Source organism: Protopterus annectens, chromosome 11.part0 (assembly GCF_019279795.1).
Source record: "Protopterus annectens isolate FY-2018-M chromosome 11.part0, PAN1.0, whole genome shotgun sequence".
Lineage (NCBI taxonomy): Eukaryota > Metazoa > Chordata > Ceratodontiformes > Protopteridae > Protopterus > Protopterus annectens.
In genome coordinates this window covers 309,753,161-309,772,491 of record NC_056745.1, presented here as the reverse complement: position 1 = coordinate 309,772,491, position 19,331 = coordinate 309,753,161, and the positions used below count along the sequence as shown (strand labels likewise).

The 19,331-nt window shown below is 40.2% G+C and overlaps 1 protein-coding gene across 1 annotated transcript in view; it reads right to left on the bottom strand.

Annotated features, from left to right (window-relative positions):
- CFAP54 (cilia and flagella associated protein 54) overlaps positions 1 to 19,331 on the bottom strand; it is a 2,749,537-nt gene that overhangs the window by 407,659 nt on the left and 2,322,547 nt on the right. The window contains exon 52 of the mRNA XM_044087198.1: positions 17,579 to 17,701. Within this exon, the coding sequence (XP_043943133.1) occupies positions 17,579 to 17,701 (123 nt within the window). The remainder of the gene's footprint in view (positions 1 to 17,578; positions 17,702 to 19,331) is intronic.

Below are 19,331 nucleotides of genomic sequence, written 5' to 3'. Positions count from 1 at the left end.
GTATCTGTCCAGACACATGCAACAACTGCAATACCCACAGAGATACCTTAAAAAAAGGCTATAAGTCCTAAACAACATATCCTGCATTGACTACCGGTCACTATATTCATTATCCTACAGAGTGCTAAGAAGTGACCTCTGTCTGGCATACATGGCATCCTCCAACCCAATACTGATAGATTTAGTGCACATCAGTAAGTCAAATGACAACCAAAATATTAGGTCTAGCAATTTAACCTCTTCTGCAACATCAATAGAATGGTTTGGAGGGACAGATATATCTCAGAGAGGATACTACTGCTCTTGAATAAACTTCCCCATTCACATAAAACAAAGTTCATCGCTGTTCATACTCAAGCAGAACTTGATATGTGGATGGGAAACTGAAAATGTACCCCAGGACTTCCACCTGTACTACCAATGAACAGAGGCAGGTCCTAAATGCTTTATCCCATGCATGGATCCCCTCATATTATCTATGGTACAATGTGTATGTGTGTGTATCCTGTTTGATAAGTGTTTCACACTCCTAAATTCACAGAGCAATTTATTTCATAATGTAGGTATTGTTTGTAACAAAAATAGTTTATTATTTTTGTTTTATTCAATGCATATTTAGTGCTTATATAAATAGTGGACCACGATTCTGTTCTTGTGATATTATGTACCTAAAGTTTAGTCGAGAATTTGTTCTCCCTAGGGTTGTCCAAATCTACCACCTGGTCTCCATTTTTGAATTCCATGTTGCTTTTACTTCTTTTGTACACACATTGCTTCCATGTATTCTGAAATGATGGGCATTTCACACTTTCAGTCTATCTTGTAGGTTGGTATTGTGTTCTATAACATTTTGAAATTGGGTTTTCTCTTCTTTCCAAACTTCTGTGGCAACATACGGTATATGAAGATGCTTGACTGAACCCTGTTGAGGGTTGTGCTACTTTTCTAATGGCAAAACCAGAGGTATGGTATTAACTAATCTCAGTTATTAGCATCTTTTTCAATAACACATTTCATGACAACTGATATAATTTTGAAAATCTGTAAACATTTGCTTTATTAAGGGATATACTGGTTGACAATTGCTATCAGCTGCATTATCTTTGTTGTCATAATCATGATAACTTTTTATTTTTGTTCTGTTCTCAGTGAATGCATTTCTTATTGTTCAGTTTTATTATGCACTTTACATTTAATTAGAGTAAAAATGCTGAGCTAATAACTATGTGTGTATCTAATTCATTATTGTTTTAGTATCATTTGTTGTTGTTCAAGTATATACTGCTGTATGCTTGTAGTTGCTATTTGGCTTGGGTTGTGAGTGACAATGGTTCAATGTTTAGAGCCAGTTCATTTATCCAGTCAGCAAAAGAAATAAAAGAAATAAAGAAACTAAAACCTTTTTTCATTATGGACTTTATTGTTCATTCACATATCCTAGTAATCCATATGTCTGGTGATGGTACTAAAAGGATTTTAATTGCCTGACCATAAAGCAATGGCACAGTGGCGAATTACAGCAAACATAGGTAATCCTGGTGAGTAAAGGTCGAGGAAGTACAAAGACACAATATAAGCAATAAACAACAAACCTTTCCACCATGGCTGAAACGTACAAATTTTTAATATAAACAATAAAAGCCAATAAAAGAAGGTAAGTGCTTTCACGGCTGATAGCCACTTCTCCAGACCATAACATCAATGAAAGTGCTTCAATACTTAAAATCCGAATGTCACCTATATGTTCAAGTACTCTCTCTTTCAGCATCTGATTGTTTTTTCTGACATAAAAGCTATTGCATCCTTGACACTTGGCATAATAAATCATAATAAAACTTTTTTAAACCAGGGGAAGAACTGTTGCTAAGTGAGATTAGGAAGCTCCAAACTAGAATAATGAATATGTTCACCTCTGATCATTACAAGGCATGTCTAGGTGACCTGTTTGATAATGTCTTGCCATATGTGTCAAAGCTACAGATAATGAAATGGAAGAAGTTACAAAGGGATTTACTTGATTTTATTAAGGGCAATGTGTTTTCCTGGCCTCGTGATAAAACAAATAATTCAGATATACCTGTTGATTCCATAGTTGAAGGTGTAGCTACAGTATCTGATAACACCACAGAGGCCATGATACAGGTAAAACAATCAGTAGCAATGATTCTCTTCCTCTTCAACTCCCTGATGCAACTATGCTCAATGTTCCTTCTGCCACTTCCCATTTTTCCCTGATGGAACCACTACCAATATCACTAGAGACAGATTATGGGAGGGGGTGGTCCCAAAATTGACCCAGAGGGGGTGTATTCACTCAGTGAATCAGGGCAATAGACCACCCAGGGTGAACACAAGGAAGAAGAATTGAGTAACTTGATTATGAATATTTCTTCTTTTGATTGACCTGTGTCCAAACAAGTCTACTGAACAAAGGCTTATCCTTTATACCAGCTAAGAAGACCAATACCATTGATATGATTGATTTGAAATTGCTAAGTTAAGTTTAATGTTTCTTCAGTAAGAAGCAGTTACACTGAATCTCTTTAAGAAACAGAGTTCCTTTATACCAAATACACATCCTGTTATTGATGTTTTTACTAACGTTTGTGAGAATCTCTTATGTTAAAGTTTTGCACATGAGAACAAACCTTTATTTTATAATATTACTCCAGGTGAATACAAAGTACTTAGGGCAGTATGTGAGAATCTATGTATAGAAATTCATCCAGTAGAAAAAGGTGGGGGTATTGCCCTTATGAAAAAACAGTATTATTTAACTAAAATGTGTCAGATGCTAGACAATGTCACTACATAATATGCCTCTCCAAAGACATCAAGTGGAAGGTTTGATTAATAAAGCTGAGTTTTATGTCTATGACTTACATATGATTGGGCTAATCTCTTTTAGATATGTACAAGTACTTTTCCATTGAGCATCCAGTTGTACCTAGTTTATACAGTTTACTTAAGGTACATAAGAACATGTGGCCAGTAGTTTCCAGTAGAGGATGGGTGACTGAATCATTCTCCATTTAGGAAAGAACACTACTCTTTATTCTAGATAGTGAATCTAGTGTCCTGAAGGATACAAAAAGTTTCTTATAAGACTTATACACATGGTATAACGACTCAGAGGATATTAAACATTTGCTTATAGTTACCTTTTGACATTAACTCATTACATCCAAGTGATGCCTCCAGGTGCATCTGCAATTAACTCCTACTGACGCCTCTAGGCATCAGATATTGCTTGACCGTATTTGCATCAATAATTCCAAAACCATGCTATGTACAAGGTTTTAAAAGATTTCATCTTAAGGCTTACACAATGGCAAACTTAACTGCATTAATATTTGACCTATGTCTAATGCAGATAAAGAGATAGTAACTGTTGTTATGATATTAATTTATATAGATATAATGTTCACATTTTACTAAATATCTCAGTAACCAAGTAACACAGACAGAACTCCATAGCCTCATATGAAAGTTCTCAAGTAGGTGAATAAAATTCTACAGACAGTATGTGTATAACTTGAGTGGCTGCTGAAATAGTGTAAGTTGTTTATAAAATATTACAAATGTAATAGTTACTGTGTTTACTTTGACTTATAAAATTCCGTTTAGTACCTAGAACCTAAAAAATACTATCACTATAAAAAAGGTTTGTGCTAAAGGGTTTGCTATTTATACTTCTTTCATAACCCCTATGGTTCAAGAGATATGAACTTTTAGTTATGTACTCACCATAACTTCAGATGTTTGGGATCCATCTCGCCTACATTCTGACTGATGGGTTCGGAGCCGATCCCTCGGCACCGACTCGGCACGCTTATGCCAAAGAGCGAAGTCTCTTATTGGCTGAGCTTATTATATCCCAGGATGCACCACTACCAGTCCCCCAGATCTAGTTTGTCCGCATACATGCACACATGCACGCACTGATTATATAACATCGTCAGATGAAACAAGATAAAAACAGTAGAACTCAAACCGTTCAATCTCTTCTGATCTCCAAGGCAGGGGAAGGAGGGTGGGTATTAGGAATGTAGGCGAGATGGATCCCAAACATCTGAAGTTATGGTGAGTACATAACTAAAAGATGTTATGTGATCCTATCTCGCCTACATTCTGACTGATGGGACAGCGTCCCTAGCACCTGAATCCTGGGTGGCTCACTGGAAAACACTCCTGAGTACCGTGGAACCAAATGATGCTCGCCCTTTAGATGCCACATCCAATTTATAGTGGGAAATGAAAGTGTGCGGATTGGACCAAGTAGCCGCAGCACAAATCTCAGAAATAGCGAGCTTGGAATGAAAAGCTATAGAAGTCGCCATAGCTCTGGTAGAGTGAGCTTTGATAGATGTTGTAAGTTGCTTATTCGAAGAGGAATAAGCCTGAGTTATACAATCTCTAATCCATTTGGAGATAGTAGCTTTTGTGATGGTTTTACCCAATTTATTGTCTGAGAAGGACACAAACAACTGGTCTGATTTACGAATTTGCTGAGTCCTGTCTAAATAGAAGCGCAATTGCCTGTGAACACCCAATTTATGGAGAGTGTATTCTGCTTCATTGGAGAATTTTGGAAAGAAAACTGGTAACTCTAGAGATTGTTGGAGACAGAGATTAGAACAGACCTTTGGGACAAAAGATGGATTAGGCCTAAGTGATACTCTATCCTTGTGAAAAATCAAGTACGGTGGTTTGATAGATAGGGCTTGAAGCTCTGAAACTCTTCTTGCAGAGGTAATTGCAACTAAGAAGGCAGTTTTCCAAGACAGATATTTTAACTCACATGTAGCAGCCGGTTCGAAAGGGGAAGATGTTAATGCACGAAGCACCAAATCAAGATCCCACGGAGGCGCAGGATGAAAAACTAGGGGTCTTAACAGGCCCGCACCTTTAATGAAAGTTTTGCATAATCTGCTGCTCATCAATGGAGGATCCATGGATTCGTGGAATTTAGAGATAGCCGCTAGTTGGACTTTAATAGTAGAGACAGAAGATCCTTGATTAAACAGGGATGTTAAGAATTTCAAAACCTCTGGGATTGGAGCAGTGATAGGGTCTAAGCCCCTGAGTTGAGCCCAGATAGCAAACCTCTTCCACTTACTGAGGTACAATTTCTTAGTGGTGGGTTTGTGGGCCGAAGATAAAATGTGAATAACTTCCGGGTCTAATGTGTGATTTCTGACTAAAGTCGGAAGTGGAGGAGCCAAGCTGTCAACTTCAAGGAGTGAAGGGACTGATGTTGTCGTCCCGACTGATGAATTAGCAGATCCGGAGTTAGATCTAAAGTCCAAGGATCGTCCACTGCATGTTTCTTCAGGTAGGGAAACCATACCTGACGAGGCCAGTGCGGAGCAATCAGTATCATTGTGGACCCCAATTGAGAAGCTTTCTGAATGACTTTGGAGAGAAGTGGAATCGGAGGAAAGGCATAAAGTAGCCCTGTTGGCCAAGGTTGTGCTAGAGCATCCATAGCTGCTTCCCCCTGATGTGGAGTCAAGGAGAAGAACCTTTTGCACTTTGTGTTTAGTGGTGTTGCAAACAGGTCGCAGCACGGCGTCCCCCATCTCCTGAAAACCTGAGCTGCTACTGTTTCGTTTAGGGACCACTCGTGAGGAGAGAGAATTGTCCTGCTTAATCTGTCTGCCAATATATTTGATTTCCCCAGAATGTGGGTCGCTACCAAGAAATGGCTGGTAGCTACAGCCCATTCCCACACCCTCATGGCCTCTCTGCAAAGGGGGTAAGATCTGGTCCCTCCTTGTTTGTTTAGATACCAGACCACCGACATGTTGTCTGTGTGGATGGCGATTATGCCCTGAGGGAGAAACTTGTGTAAGGCCTGTAGGGACAGAAGTACAGCCCTCATCTCCAATACATTGATGTGGAGAAAAGTTTTGTCTGGAAGCCAGGAGCCCTGAACTAACCTGCCCAGACAATGCCCCCCCCCCCACCCTGTCTGGGAGGCATCTGTCGTCAGGGTGACCACTGGAGAGGGAATAACAAAAGGACTTCCCTGATTTAGATTGGATGTCTGAAGCCACCAGCGAAGGTCCCGTTTGCATGTTTCTGTAATCATAATGGGGTGATTGAGGGGAAGATCCTGAAAGGACCATTGAGTCGATAATAGCCACTGAAGAATCCTCATGTGCAATCTCGCCAGAGGAACTAGAAGAACCGTGGCAGACATCGAACCTAAAACTTGTAGGACCATCCTGGCTGGGGCCTTGGATCTTGAAATCAGGGCTTGAACTTGGCCTTGTAAAGTTTGGATCCTTTCGGTAGGAAGAAAACGCATCAATTTTGAGTCTATCTCTGCTCCTATGAACCTTATGCTGAGAGGGCAGCAAGACAGACTTTGACCAATTGAATGTAATTCCCAGGGTAGCACCCAGGAGATGGTGGCTTTGAGGTTGTCCATTAGTAGATGACTGGTGGTGGCAGTCAGGAGCCAGTCGTCCAGATAGGGAAACACTTGGAATCCAAGACTCCTCAGGTGAGCCGTTACTACTGCCAAACATTTGGTGAACACCCTGGGGCTGTGGTGAGACCAAAGGGCAGAGCACAAAATTGGAAATGACTGTCTCCCAGGCTGAAGCGCAGATACTTCCTGGACGCCCGATGTATCGGTATGTGATAATAGGTGTCCTTGAGATCTATGGAGCACATCCAAACATCCTTCTCCAATAATGGGAGAATGGATTGTAACGTGACCATTCGAATTTGGATTTCGTGACGGATTGGTTTAGTCTGCTGAGATCCAATATTGGTCTCAGGTCCCCTGTCTTTTGGCACTAAAAGAACCTTGAGTAATTTCGGATCCGATCTGGTCTGTGGGGACCGGTTGGATGACTCCTTTTCTAGCAGCTTTAAAGCTTCTGCGGCTGCAATTTCCCTTTGACTGGGTGGTGGGTCCGGGATTTTTTTGGACGGTGGGGTGAGTGTGTGAAGGGGATGGTGTAACCTCCGGCAATAATCCGAAGCACCCATCTGTCCTGAGTGATTGACTCCCAGGCTTTTAGGTGCTTGGCAACGGCACCCGACTGGCTCCGGAGCAGCACAGCCGGGCAATCCCTCATGAAGTGTGGGAGGCTGAAGAGCCACGAAAGGACTCGCGGTCTCCAGAATTGCGGGGCCCTCTGCCGCCTCTGGGACGGCGTCTCCCAGAAATATTTCCCGTCCTCTGCCTCTGGAAGGGGAATCTTCCTGCTGTTGATGGAAAAACTTACGTGATTTGCGGAACCACATCTTCCCTCCTCCTTTAGCCTTGGGATAAGGCCGAAAGGGAGTGGAATAACGTGCACCTACGGCAGATAAAGTTTTTCCTTCTTGCTCACAGCGGGTAAGAGTGTCTTTAACCTTAGGTCCAAATAAAGAGGACCCATCAAAGGGAGCGTCGTGAAGGAAGACTTGAAGGCCTCCATAAACGACACAACGGAGCCAGGCTTGTCTCCGTGAGCCACGCCTGTGCCTGCCGCTCTACCCGCCCCTTCGGCCGCATATGAAATGAGCCTCATGGATGAGTTAGAAATTGAAGCAAGGATAGCCAACTGAGAGCTAACCGACTGGGCTAGCTGCTCAGGTAGGTTACCTGAGAGGGAATCTGACAGCTCCTTGACCAGATCCCTCTGAAGCCTGGTAAAATGTGCCAAATAATTCAGGGACCTTAAAGTAAAGGCCGCTGAAGTCAGGGTACGCTTCCCGTACCGGTCCATGCTCCTAGACTCCTTATTAGGAGGATGGACGGACGTTGAAGCCTCTGCCATGTCCTGTTGTGTAGCAGATGCCACCACCATGGCATCTACAGCCACGCCTTTAGTGAGGAACTCCTTCTCGGGTGGGGCAGACAAAAATTTGTTAGGACGAGAAGGGACTGGTTCCACGGTATCTGGATGTTCCCACGCCCTCCGACAAACTAAATCCAGGAGCTCGTCAAAGGGCGGAGACACCCAGGAGGCGGAGGGCTGAGCCCCGAAGGCCTTGAGGAGCACTGACTCATCAGCAGAGGGGGGTTTGGATATCCAGCCGCCTCGTTGTTTGAGGATCTCTAAGATGTCTGCAAATGAGACATCATCCGAGGACGACTTCGGGGACCCCTCCGCATCATCAAGATCAGTGTCCGATGTAATAGACTCGGGGGAGTCCACGTGCTTCCTCTTGCACGATCTCTTCCTTGGGGGTTCCTCTGAAGACAACTCCGAAGAACCCTCAGGAGGAGGGGAACCCCCAATGGGGGTAACCTCAGGCCCAGGGGCTCCGCTGCCTAAGGACAGGGGAACTGCCAAAGACCCAGTCTCCACGCCCAGGGAAGGTGCCGGTAAAGCCGGAGAGATGGCCGAAGAAGACTTGGCCAAGGCACTCCTCATAGCTCTGAAAGCCGGACCCCCAGAATCCTGGGAGTGTCCGGTCCCCGGAGCCATGATAGCAGACGGAAGTCCCGCAGCCGAAGCACCGAGAGGGAGGCTCGGAACCGATAGCATAGGTCCCGAAACATCACCCCCAGGTCCAGCCGAAGAAGTCCGTGTACCAAACTCGGACCCGAAGCGCGGGGTTGGAGTAAGGGTCGGAGCCGACCCTAAGATCTCCACCGGCTCCAACAGCACCTGCTCCGACGGAGCCGAAGCGGTCGGAGGAGGAATAGCAATGACATGGGCATGGGCTATCGGCTCCGAAGCCAACTGGGTCGGAGCCGAAACAAATTTTTGAAAGACTGGGGACTGGAACAGTCTTTGGAGCACCCTGTCTATGTCCGAATCTGACATCCTCGATGACCTAGAGGATACTGAACGGGTTCGAGATGGCCTCTCCAACGGCCCCAAGGGGCTAGGGGACCGGCTCCGAGGCGACTCGATGACTATCGGCGCCGAAGGAATACCCACACTAGTTTCCATCGGTGCCGAGGAGGACTTAGGCGCCGAGGAGGAAGTGTCTGAGCGGGCAACCTTTGTCGGCTCCGAGACCAGTGGAGCCGACGAAGGTGACCCGCCTCTCGATGCCCCAGCCATCGGCTCCGAAGCCAGAGGAGTCGAGACTGGTGGCATCGAGGCAGACCGTTCTGCCCTCGGCTCCGAAGTCCTTGGAGCCAAAGGAGAAGCCTGCCTATGTCTTTTGGCGGTCGGATCCGACGGACTGGTCGGAGCCGACGCCCTTTTCTTTTTAGCGGGAGAAGGAGAGGATGCTAAAGCTTCTTCGAATGAGGGTTTTACAAGACCTTTTAATATGAGCTTATTTTTCCTCTCTTGGAGGACCCTCGAGGAAAAAGCGTGACACACGCTGCAGGACTCCTGCAAATGCTTTGTACCCAAACAATAAACACAGAGAGAGTGGTCATCTGTGATCGACATTTTAAAGTTGCACTTGGTGCACTTTTTAAAGCCTGAAGGCCTAGGTACCTGAGACATTCCGGTGAATTAAAGTCCAAAACACAGTACAAACACTGTAAATTATTAAGAAATTCTCTCTTCTTTGACCTTTTTTAACAAAAAAGATAAACTTTCCACAATATAAAGGATCCGAGATCCCTAACAAAACAGAAGTCACCTACAATCAAAAAGACCGGGAAGGCCTTTACACACAAGAGGTACTCCTAGTCAACACTCACAACACAAGAATTTACTAAGTAAATTCCACCAAACTCACTCAAAACACAAGAATAGCTGTTAAAACAGCTTTTGTTGAAGAAAAATAGAAATTCCTGACAGAAAAACTAGTGAAATTAATCACTACTTAGCTCAGCCAGCTCGAGACCACGTCTTCACTTGTTAGCGGCAAACGAGATCTGGGGGACTGGTAGTGGTGCATCCTGGGATATAATAAGCTCAGCCAATAAGAGACTTCGCTCTTTGGCATAAGCGTGCCGAGTCGGAGCCGAGGGATCGGCTCCGAACCCATCAGTCAGAATGTAGGCGAGATAGGATCACATAACATCATTTGTTTGAAATGTGAGGACATAATTTTATTCTGTTAAAATCCTTAGGCTCCACCCATTGGAAGTTAAAGTGCAAGCTTCCTGAGCTCCACTGGAGTGAATGAGTTAACCCACTTTTTACTATTAACCAAAATGATTTTATTTTGGTACTGAATGCGTTTGAGGATTTTTGTCCAGAAGTAGTGACCTCTCCACAAACAAAGTGATGCTGACATGTATGCTTTTTGAATTTATTCTTGCGAATAATGTGGTCATCTTTGAAGATGCATTTTATCTGCAGTATGTTGGGGTAGCAATGGGCACAGTTTGTGCCAACTCCTATGCTTAGTTTTAGCACATGAGAATATTTATTTAAATAATCATTTCACTAAAAATATTAGCTATTACAGACATTTCGTGGATGACATATTTTTAGTATGGAGAGGCACATCTGACAGTCTTTTATCCTTCATTGAGCATTTATATACGACGACTACCTTTTTTACATTTACTGTTTTAGAGATTATTGACTGAACCAATAGAGGGGGTGACATCAAAAATGTCATAGAATGTGTATTGAGCTCAGATGGATTATTTTACTGAAAGCTGACTCCCCACCTGGTTTGAGTGACACTCTATCAAACCAGTCTTGTGAGTACTTGGCTTTAGGTATTGATTCTACTCTCTTCCTCTTTTTAAAAGAAGTTTTTTGATTGGGGTTTTATGAATGAATTTAATTTACCTGATTTGTAGTAGGAAGACATGATTTGTTTTGATGTTTTGATTGGTTAGTTCGTATTTTAAGCATGGAAACACTTTCATTGATGCTATGATCTGAAGAAGCAGCTATAAGGCGTGAAAGCACTTACCTTCTTTTTTTGGCTTTTAAAGTTTATATTACAGGTTTGTATGTTCCAGCATAGATCGAGTTTGTTGTTTGTTGTTTATACAGTTGGTAAATTAATCAGGATGTAAATGGAGTCCCCATGCTGCTGAATACTTCTTTAGCTATCCCTACTCTTGCAAAAAAAATAAAATGACAAGTTTCTTATTTTCTAGCTATAGACTTAGCATTACTTTTATCATTATGATGGGGGTAGGCTCAGGGTACTTAACTGCATAACCCAAAACACCCAAAATGTATTGAAACTCATTGATGAATTTTTCCAGTGGCTCAACAACATGAATGCTAATACATTCAGATGGTAACTCTATGACAGGCATTGCAAAGAAAGCATTTTGAAACTGGGTGACAGGCTGTTTGGTAGTATTCAGGACATTCCACACAAAAATTCTGAATTTCCTTCATTAGTTAAACTATGCTAGGATCCATGGTTTAGAATTGTCCATTCCTTCTAGTACATGTGCTAATCACTTCACTAGCTTTCTGAAAGTTTGGGGCAGTAACAGCTGACATACTACTTCCTCTCTTTCTTCACTTACATTGCACAGTAAGTCATTCTGTAATACAAGGTGAGAACACTTGGTTCAACTTCTCCCCACAAATATATCTATATTGCTCTTTGTCTTCTCAAAGCGTTATCTTCCCATTCTGCCTTTTTAAAGTGTACCTGACTTGCTTGGAGGTCAGCCAACACTAGAGCTTCCTCAAGGTCTGACTATTGTAAGGCAGAAAGCATTGTCTCCTACTAATACAGACACTGGGGTCTCAATGACTGATTCTTTTTCTATGAAAGGCAACTCATACAAGTATTCCTTATCACCAGTCGCTATCTTTCCCTTACTTTTCCTGGTAAGCCGGATGCATATAACCCTCTTTCTTGTGTTCAGAGTTCCTGAATACTGACTCAGCAGGAGTATCATTATGGCTCTGTTCAATGTTATCTTGTCTCTCAGCATACATTACTCTTAACTTTGTAATTTCTTCCATAGGTTACTTTGCCTGTATTTCAGTGAGACTGAGCCCTCTTACTGTCCTTTTCTTCTCTGGGTTGCTTTCACTATGCAGGTATGCAAGGGTATCTCAGAATGAAATGTACCTTTGGTTTTAGTTTTTCCCTTACTTGCAGATACCTGTTGCCTACAGTATTCTCCTTTTTAGAGTTTTGACAAAATGAGATTAGAACAAAGGCGTGGTACTGTTTCGTCTTATTCTTTTACTGCACTAGTCCATCTTTTTGATAATTTTCTCCTCCTCAACATTTACCTGCTGCTTAGAATTCTCTACTTCTGGGGCTTTCTTTTTCATCTTGACACAAAGTTTAAAACTCTGCTCAGGATGTGCATTTTCTATACTTGCAAACTTCATTTCTTTGGAATTTTTCCTCTTAGTGAGTGATTCCTTCTGTTTAATCCTACTGGCTACTTCTCCCTGCTTTGCAGCACATTAAGGCTGGAATATTTTACTATGTAACGCCATTCCCTCTACAATCTCTCTTCTGTATGTGCTGATATACAGTGCAGGTTATTTCCTTGATAACCTTATAACCTTTGCCACATTTACTACCTTGTCTTGTCTATCATTATTCTGTGCCTGGTGGTTGCTCTCCTACCTTTTTCCATGTTAATTAGAGGTGTATCTGTAGACTTATTCACTTGCTAATTCCCCTCAACACACCGATAAAGGTGGTCTATCAAAAGTAATACTTTCTTCCTATTGTCTGCGTATATCAAAGAAGGGAATATCTTCCCATGTTATCATGCCATGTCATGTGTTAAATTGTGAATTACTGCAACAGGGTGAAATATCTTCAAAAATGCAGTTCACATTTCTACTTAAGTAATGGAATACTGTTTCTATCTCTATAAATACAGAGTACTTTAACTGCTTTTTTTCATAAGGGTCTTCTTTTTACAAACACACACACACACACACACACACACACACACACACACACACACACGCACACATGCATGCACACACACACACACACACATGCGCGCGCACACACACACACACACACACACACACACACACACACACACACACACACACACACACACACACACACACTGTGCTTGGTCTTCTTTTTACACACACATTGCACTTAATTTTGCAGTAGCAGAAGCACAAAAGGCAGACTCTGCTATTCTTAGAGGCAATTCATCACATTTCATAGCCATAACATCATTAGTAGCATGATTTTCACTTGTCATAACATGGCTCTTTTTCCCAATTTGTAGCAGAGGGGTCTACAGTTGAGACTTTCTATTTCTATTAAAATTTAACATGTGCTGTATCACAGATCTGGACTGTTGAGCTTTAAAAAAAGCTTCAATGTATAATAATCTGTCTTACCAGTATCACAAAAATCTTAGCATCCTCAAGCTCAATTGAAACACAGTTTTGTAAAGAAGCAGACAAGGCCCTTCCAAATTTATCAGTGGATAAAATTCCTGTCATTTTACTTTTAGTATGTTAATCTTCAAAAGCTAACCCCATTTTAAGTACACATTTTACATAGTATAAATGAGATCTTACCTTTGTCTTACAAAATATTCAGGTATTAAACTTCTGAGCTTGTGTCTCAGAGGTAATATCAGCTTGGCCTAATAATGGTGTCATTATTTTTTGATAGTCCTTATAATTAGTACCTTACATATCTATGGAGGCTTTTAAAGGCTGCCCAATAAGCTGAGCACAGAGGATACTAGCCTCATCTCACCTGTCTTATCCCTTCTGTAGGGGCATACTGCTCAAATAGTAACAGGTATGCTTTGAGGTTGTTACCCCACTCATTTATTTCAGTGGTGGAAATGCCTTTTCTGCTACTGTAGCTCTGACAATAGATATATTTCCCTCAGTGGTATCCACAACAGCAATAGTTTGTGAAACTTGTTTGATCATAGCTATTTTGTCACTTAGGCAGGTGTGATCTAGGTGCAAGCCACTTAACTGTACACAGAGTACAGCACAGGATAGATCAGGTCACAATAGCACAGGAACCCATTTTATCAGGTCAGGTAAATTTGATCAGTTTGACTTTATGTTTTGGCATAAAAAGGCATGCCAAAAATGCCCACTGTACCCACCAATATCATATTAGTACATCAAAAATTTAAGTATTATCAAAGATGTGTAGTTTCTATGAAATGAAAAACAAAAGGCAGTGGTGCAGATTCTTTCTTACAAAACCCAATGCACCAAGAGTGCACCAAATAACATTATGAACAAATGGAAAAACATACTTTTTTTCAAAAGTCCCAGACTCCTCATAAACAGGACAGCAGTTACTTCTAAAACAGTCCAACAATTCCCTTCTTCACTGGCAAGAAGCAGGGATCAAACACCATAGCATACAAATGCTCTCCTGTAGATTGTCTCTCCTATGTATTCCCTTATACAAAGATGTCCAAGTCTTGTCAGAACAGTAAAGAAGTCCACAGAAGTTTCCTTTATTAGAGGTGAATTTTCCTGTTTTTTTGCAGGGCCGAACCCTCTTTTTTACAATATTTATTTAAATAACTGTGTCTAATATAGAAACATGCAAAAGTGCCATCTGCCTAATGCAAACATATATCTTGTTTCTTGAACCTACAGTTCTGTTTGCAACTATTTACATCATGTTTTTAAAGCTTTAGCTCTAATTTACATGCTCCCCCTGCATTGTTATTCTCACTCAAGGGTTGCTTCAACTCAGAGAAAGAGCAGTACAGAAGACTCCCTCTTATCCGGTATCACTGGGACCGGACATTAGGCTGGATAAACAAATGGCTGGTTAATCAGAAAAAGCATACAAAATAGCATTTATCGGTTATAAATCAGCTATAATAACAAGATTTGTGTTAGTATGCATTTTTCTAAAGAATATGAAGTCTAAAACTCAAATATCTGTCATTATTTAGCCTAGAGGAGGCAGAAATACTGTACTTCTCTGTTGTCTTTTGCTAGGGTATGGCAGAAATTTGATGGCCAGTTAAACAGGAGGCTGGTTAAAGGCAGGCTGGGTGAGAGGCAGTCTACTGTAATGTAAAATGAGAGTAAAACACTTTTTGCTGTCTCTTTAGAATGCTGCACTCTTGAAAACACAATCAATAATGCAAAAAGATTTAGTAAATACAAATTGATACAACTTGCAGTAAAACACAAATGAGCAAAATGCAGCACACTCAAGCAACCAAGCGTAAGTAGTTAAAAATGATAAAACTGCACTTGAGTTAGTGAAGACGAACCATGCAGCACTACTTACCATTAAATGTCATTGCTTCACTGTCTTCACCCTAAATGATTAGCAGCTCTGAAGTAGTACTTGATTTTATTACCTCTAGCATTTTTAGACTTAAGCTTTACAGCCTGGATTCCAGTACCTGATGTCATTCATGACGGCTAGACAGAAAACCACTCTTTTTCTTAATACACGTAATAGCAAAGGATCACAGAGATTGAGTCCATCTTCTGAAATTGTCACCCACATTGATATATCCTAGGTTTTTAATAATAGTTGGCCAGGTTCTTCATGGTTGAAGGGTATTCTCTTGGGTGGGAATCTTGATAAATCTACCATGGATCTTTATATCTCAAAGAGGCAGAAAAATGCTACAGATTTATTTTAATGAAATTTGTTTGTTTTTGTAATGGGCTATATTTTGACTACTGTGAAGGCTAAGGTGAGGTAGATCTTTAATAACCATACAGAATTATTTATATTTTACTTGTGAAAATTCTCTGTAAACTGAGCTGCAGTTTCTATTTTTTTTTGAAGCACAATGGTATTTGATATAAAGGTACTGAAAGAGTTATGTGTATTTTGTTCCTTCAGACTGCTTCTTACTGACATAAAGAAAAACACAGATGATAAACATCAGTGATTATTTTTTTCAAATTCTTTCTGAAAGGGAATAAAAAAATCCTCCCAATGGAAACATGGCTTCAGCCATTCAGATTTCTTTAATTACTCTTTACTATACCTCCATAATTAGCAGATTTTTTTTTCAAAGTACTCAAAAGGGAAAAAAAATATTGCACAGTTGAAGTGTGGCTTCAGCCATTGAGTTTCTTTAGTTACTTAGTCATTGTATGCCATGGTTTTACTGGCCTTATAGCCATAGTAGCAAGCGCAGCTCCTCCTGACTTCAGGGTCTAGGAGTCAGCACTATCAGCAGAGACTCGCATGTTATGTACTGCCTATTGCCCCTAAGTGTTGCTAAGTAGTGTAAATGTCAACCAGGCTTTCCACATACAGATATTTAGGGATTCCATGGCTAGGTAACTTAAACTTTTGAAGTCAGGGGCCCATTTTACTACCTAGGTATTGTATCTCTGCACCCAGAGGAAAAAAAAAAAACATGTAGGGGATGTCTCTGAGTAACTTTAATTCTTGTCCTTCAGACAGAAAGAAAGACAACTGAAATTAAGTAGCCGTTATAAAGGATCCATTTCTAAAGTACATGCTTTTGGTGTGAGGGACTTACTCTGGAGCAAGTCTGCTTTATAAGCTGGAATCTGGCTCAAAATGTAATTATTTATTTTTGCACTACCCTGGAAGAATATTCCTCATACCTCTCAACTGTCCAAATTTTCGCAGAATGTTCTTGATTTTTCCTCATACTTTTGGTCTGTTCCTCATAAAATGTGTGGTTTTCTGGAAAATCACTGGAATTATCTGAGGATTAAAGTCAATAAATAATGACATGCATCTGAGTTTCAGACTTCATATCCTTCAGAAAAATGCATGTGAACATAAATCCTGTTATTATAGCAACCTTCTAAGTTTCTAAGAGTAATATTTAAAATGTGGCCCTATTTTTGGGCCTTTTTTCTCCCATTATGTCAGGCTTTGTCCAGATTTCTTGTGCTGAGACATTGACAGGTATGATATTCCTCATCTCAGACACAGTACAAATAGTCAAAATGCAGCCATCAATAAAAAAGAGAAGGCCTCTGTGCAGTATCAACTGTTGGTTTAGATGTTCCCTATATGACTATCAGATGTTGACATCAATCTCTATGGAATTATAAAAATCTTTTTTTTTAATTTGATATGTTGATACAAAATAACATACTGACTAAAATTATGATGACTGGGATTTGCCAACAAACAGGCATAGTTTTCTCACTTCTGTGAAATACATCAATTTCATTAATGTATACTTTAGGGACAAGGGAATTGGAAATGAAGCATTATAAGGTTAGTGATGTAATTCCCCTGAACAGTTGCCAGGAACACTGCATATCCTAATCTCAGCATCCTGAAAAACTCTGTCTGAAGTTTTCTAGAACCTTTCATAGGTTCATAGGTTCATAGGAGGTTACTAGGCCAATGGCCCTAGGACATTTACAAGCCTAGCCATGTTATACCCATGTTCCCTAATTGACCTTGGTTAGATGGTTGTTATTCACAGACCAAGTCTATGATCAGCGCTGACTGCCCCTGACCATGAAGGACATAGGGCAAAAGCGCAGGGTGAATGTACGGTCTCCCATGCAATTGTCTAGGTTGGGCTTGAACAGAGTCATTGAGGTGCTCTGTTTTATGTGAAGTGGGAGTTTATTCTAGAGGAGAGGCAATCTCTGGGAGATATATCCGTCTCTCCAGCATGTTCTGTTAATGTCACAGGCTAGACTGAGATCCCTGAACCGAGTGACTCAGTTTACATACATACAGAAATCTTTTGATTACATTTGTTATCTAAACAATGTCTTAGGATAAGTTTTAGTAGTACTTGAAAAGATATATTTTAAAATATATAATTTACCTTATTTTTGTGGGCAGGAAGATAACCACCAAATATTTTCCTTGGATTTTTTTTTCCTTGCAGTAAAATAGAGAGCTCACAAAATGCTTCAGTAAACATTCCCAGTTCTGTTAGGACCTTTACCTTTAAAGGAAAAAAAAAAGAAAAGAAAATACATACAGTAAACCTTAATACCTGGATAAAACACTTGGGAAACCACCATTCTAATTACCGCTAATGTTTTTGTATTTTAACATATTCACATAAAAGTGTTTTCACACTACTAACTCCACCAGTGTTTATAAATGCATTTATAAAGGCTTTACCTGGCTACATTTGTTTTTCTGTCACTAAATAATCTATACAAACTTTGCAATCAGATGTTTATGACTAAAATGATGATATATTCTCAAAATTAAATTTTTTGTATAATGTTACCATGTTTAAATGTTCTGTATATTTGTGTGCCACTTGGTGTAATATAATATATGAACCATCTCTAAATACTTTTGAAGAGCACGTTGATATGCTAGACATAACTACTAATATTTTAATGATTCTACTCAGATACACACACACACACACACACACACACACACACACACACACACACACAAAAGAAAAAAAAACACCAGCAAAATTGAGTGCAGTGAACTATAAATGTGCATATTTCAGACTGGAAAGTCAATGACAATTACAAGATAATCGATTTTATTAAAACAAAAGGGCCATAACTCTTTGTAAGTAAGAAAAACAATGGCAAAGGGTGTTTGATTAAATTGGAATGTCTGAAGCAATTGCAGAGAACTACTTCATAAGTCAAACAGAAAAAGACATACCAGTTTTAGTAAGGCTACAAAGCTCAGGTTAATAGCAGCTATAAATGTACTTCAGGTATTAAAAGAAGAGATGCCTGCTGAGTTTTTCAATTACAGGGTCACCTCCAGATATTTATGATTACTTTTATGTTCCACTGTTTCACCCACTAAATACTGACATTTTTTTTGGAATGAAATGTTACATATGTGTTAGAAGTAATCAATATAGATTTCCATACAATGGTCTCATTCTCCAGTACATCAACCATCAGGGAGCCTTGTGGGATATTCTGTGATAATGTATTGACTTTTTTCCTTCTCTGATGTTCCCAACAATGGAAGAAGGCCAGAAAAATACTTCTGACTGGGCAATGGGTTTAGCTTGTTAACTTTCAAATTACAGACACATAAGTTTAACTTGCATTCTTGGTGAAGTGTTTGAGATAACATTACAACTACTTCTGACTACTGGCCAGGATGACAAGGATATATACCAACACAAATTCAGCCACTTAAGATCATGCAACACAAATCTGAAAACATTTTATTCATCAGTGAGAGACACTGAACAATGAAACACCATCGCACAATGTTTACTTGGATTTATCAAAGGTTTTGGAAATAGCCCCACAGAATGAGATTATAAAAGTAACAAATAACTAGTGTCTATAGCATGCACTGGATTATGCTATGATTTACTGGCGGACAGTCCTCTGTCAGAAGTAGATGAGGTACTTCAAAATATTTCAGTACTGATTGAAGTATACCATAAAACTTGGTGTTAAGACTCTATTTTGTTTAATATCTTCAAAGCCACAACACATTTAGTGGACAGATGTTAGGTCCAGAATTTTGCAGAAAGTACAAAAATAGGTTGCATGATGCTTACAACTAAAGGTCATAACATATTTCATCATTACTTGGATAAGTTAGAAGTGTAGTGAGAGGATAATAAA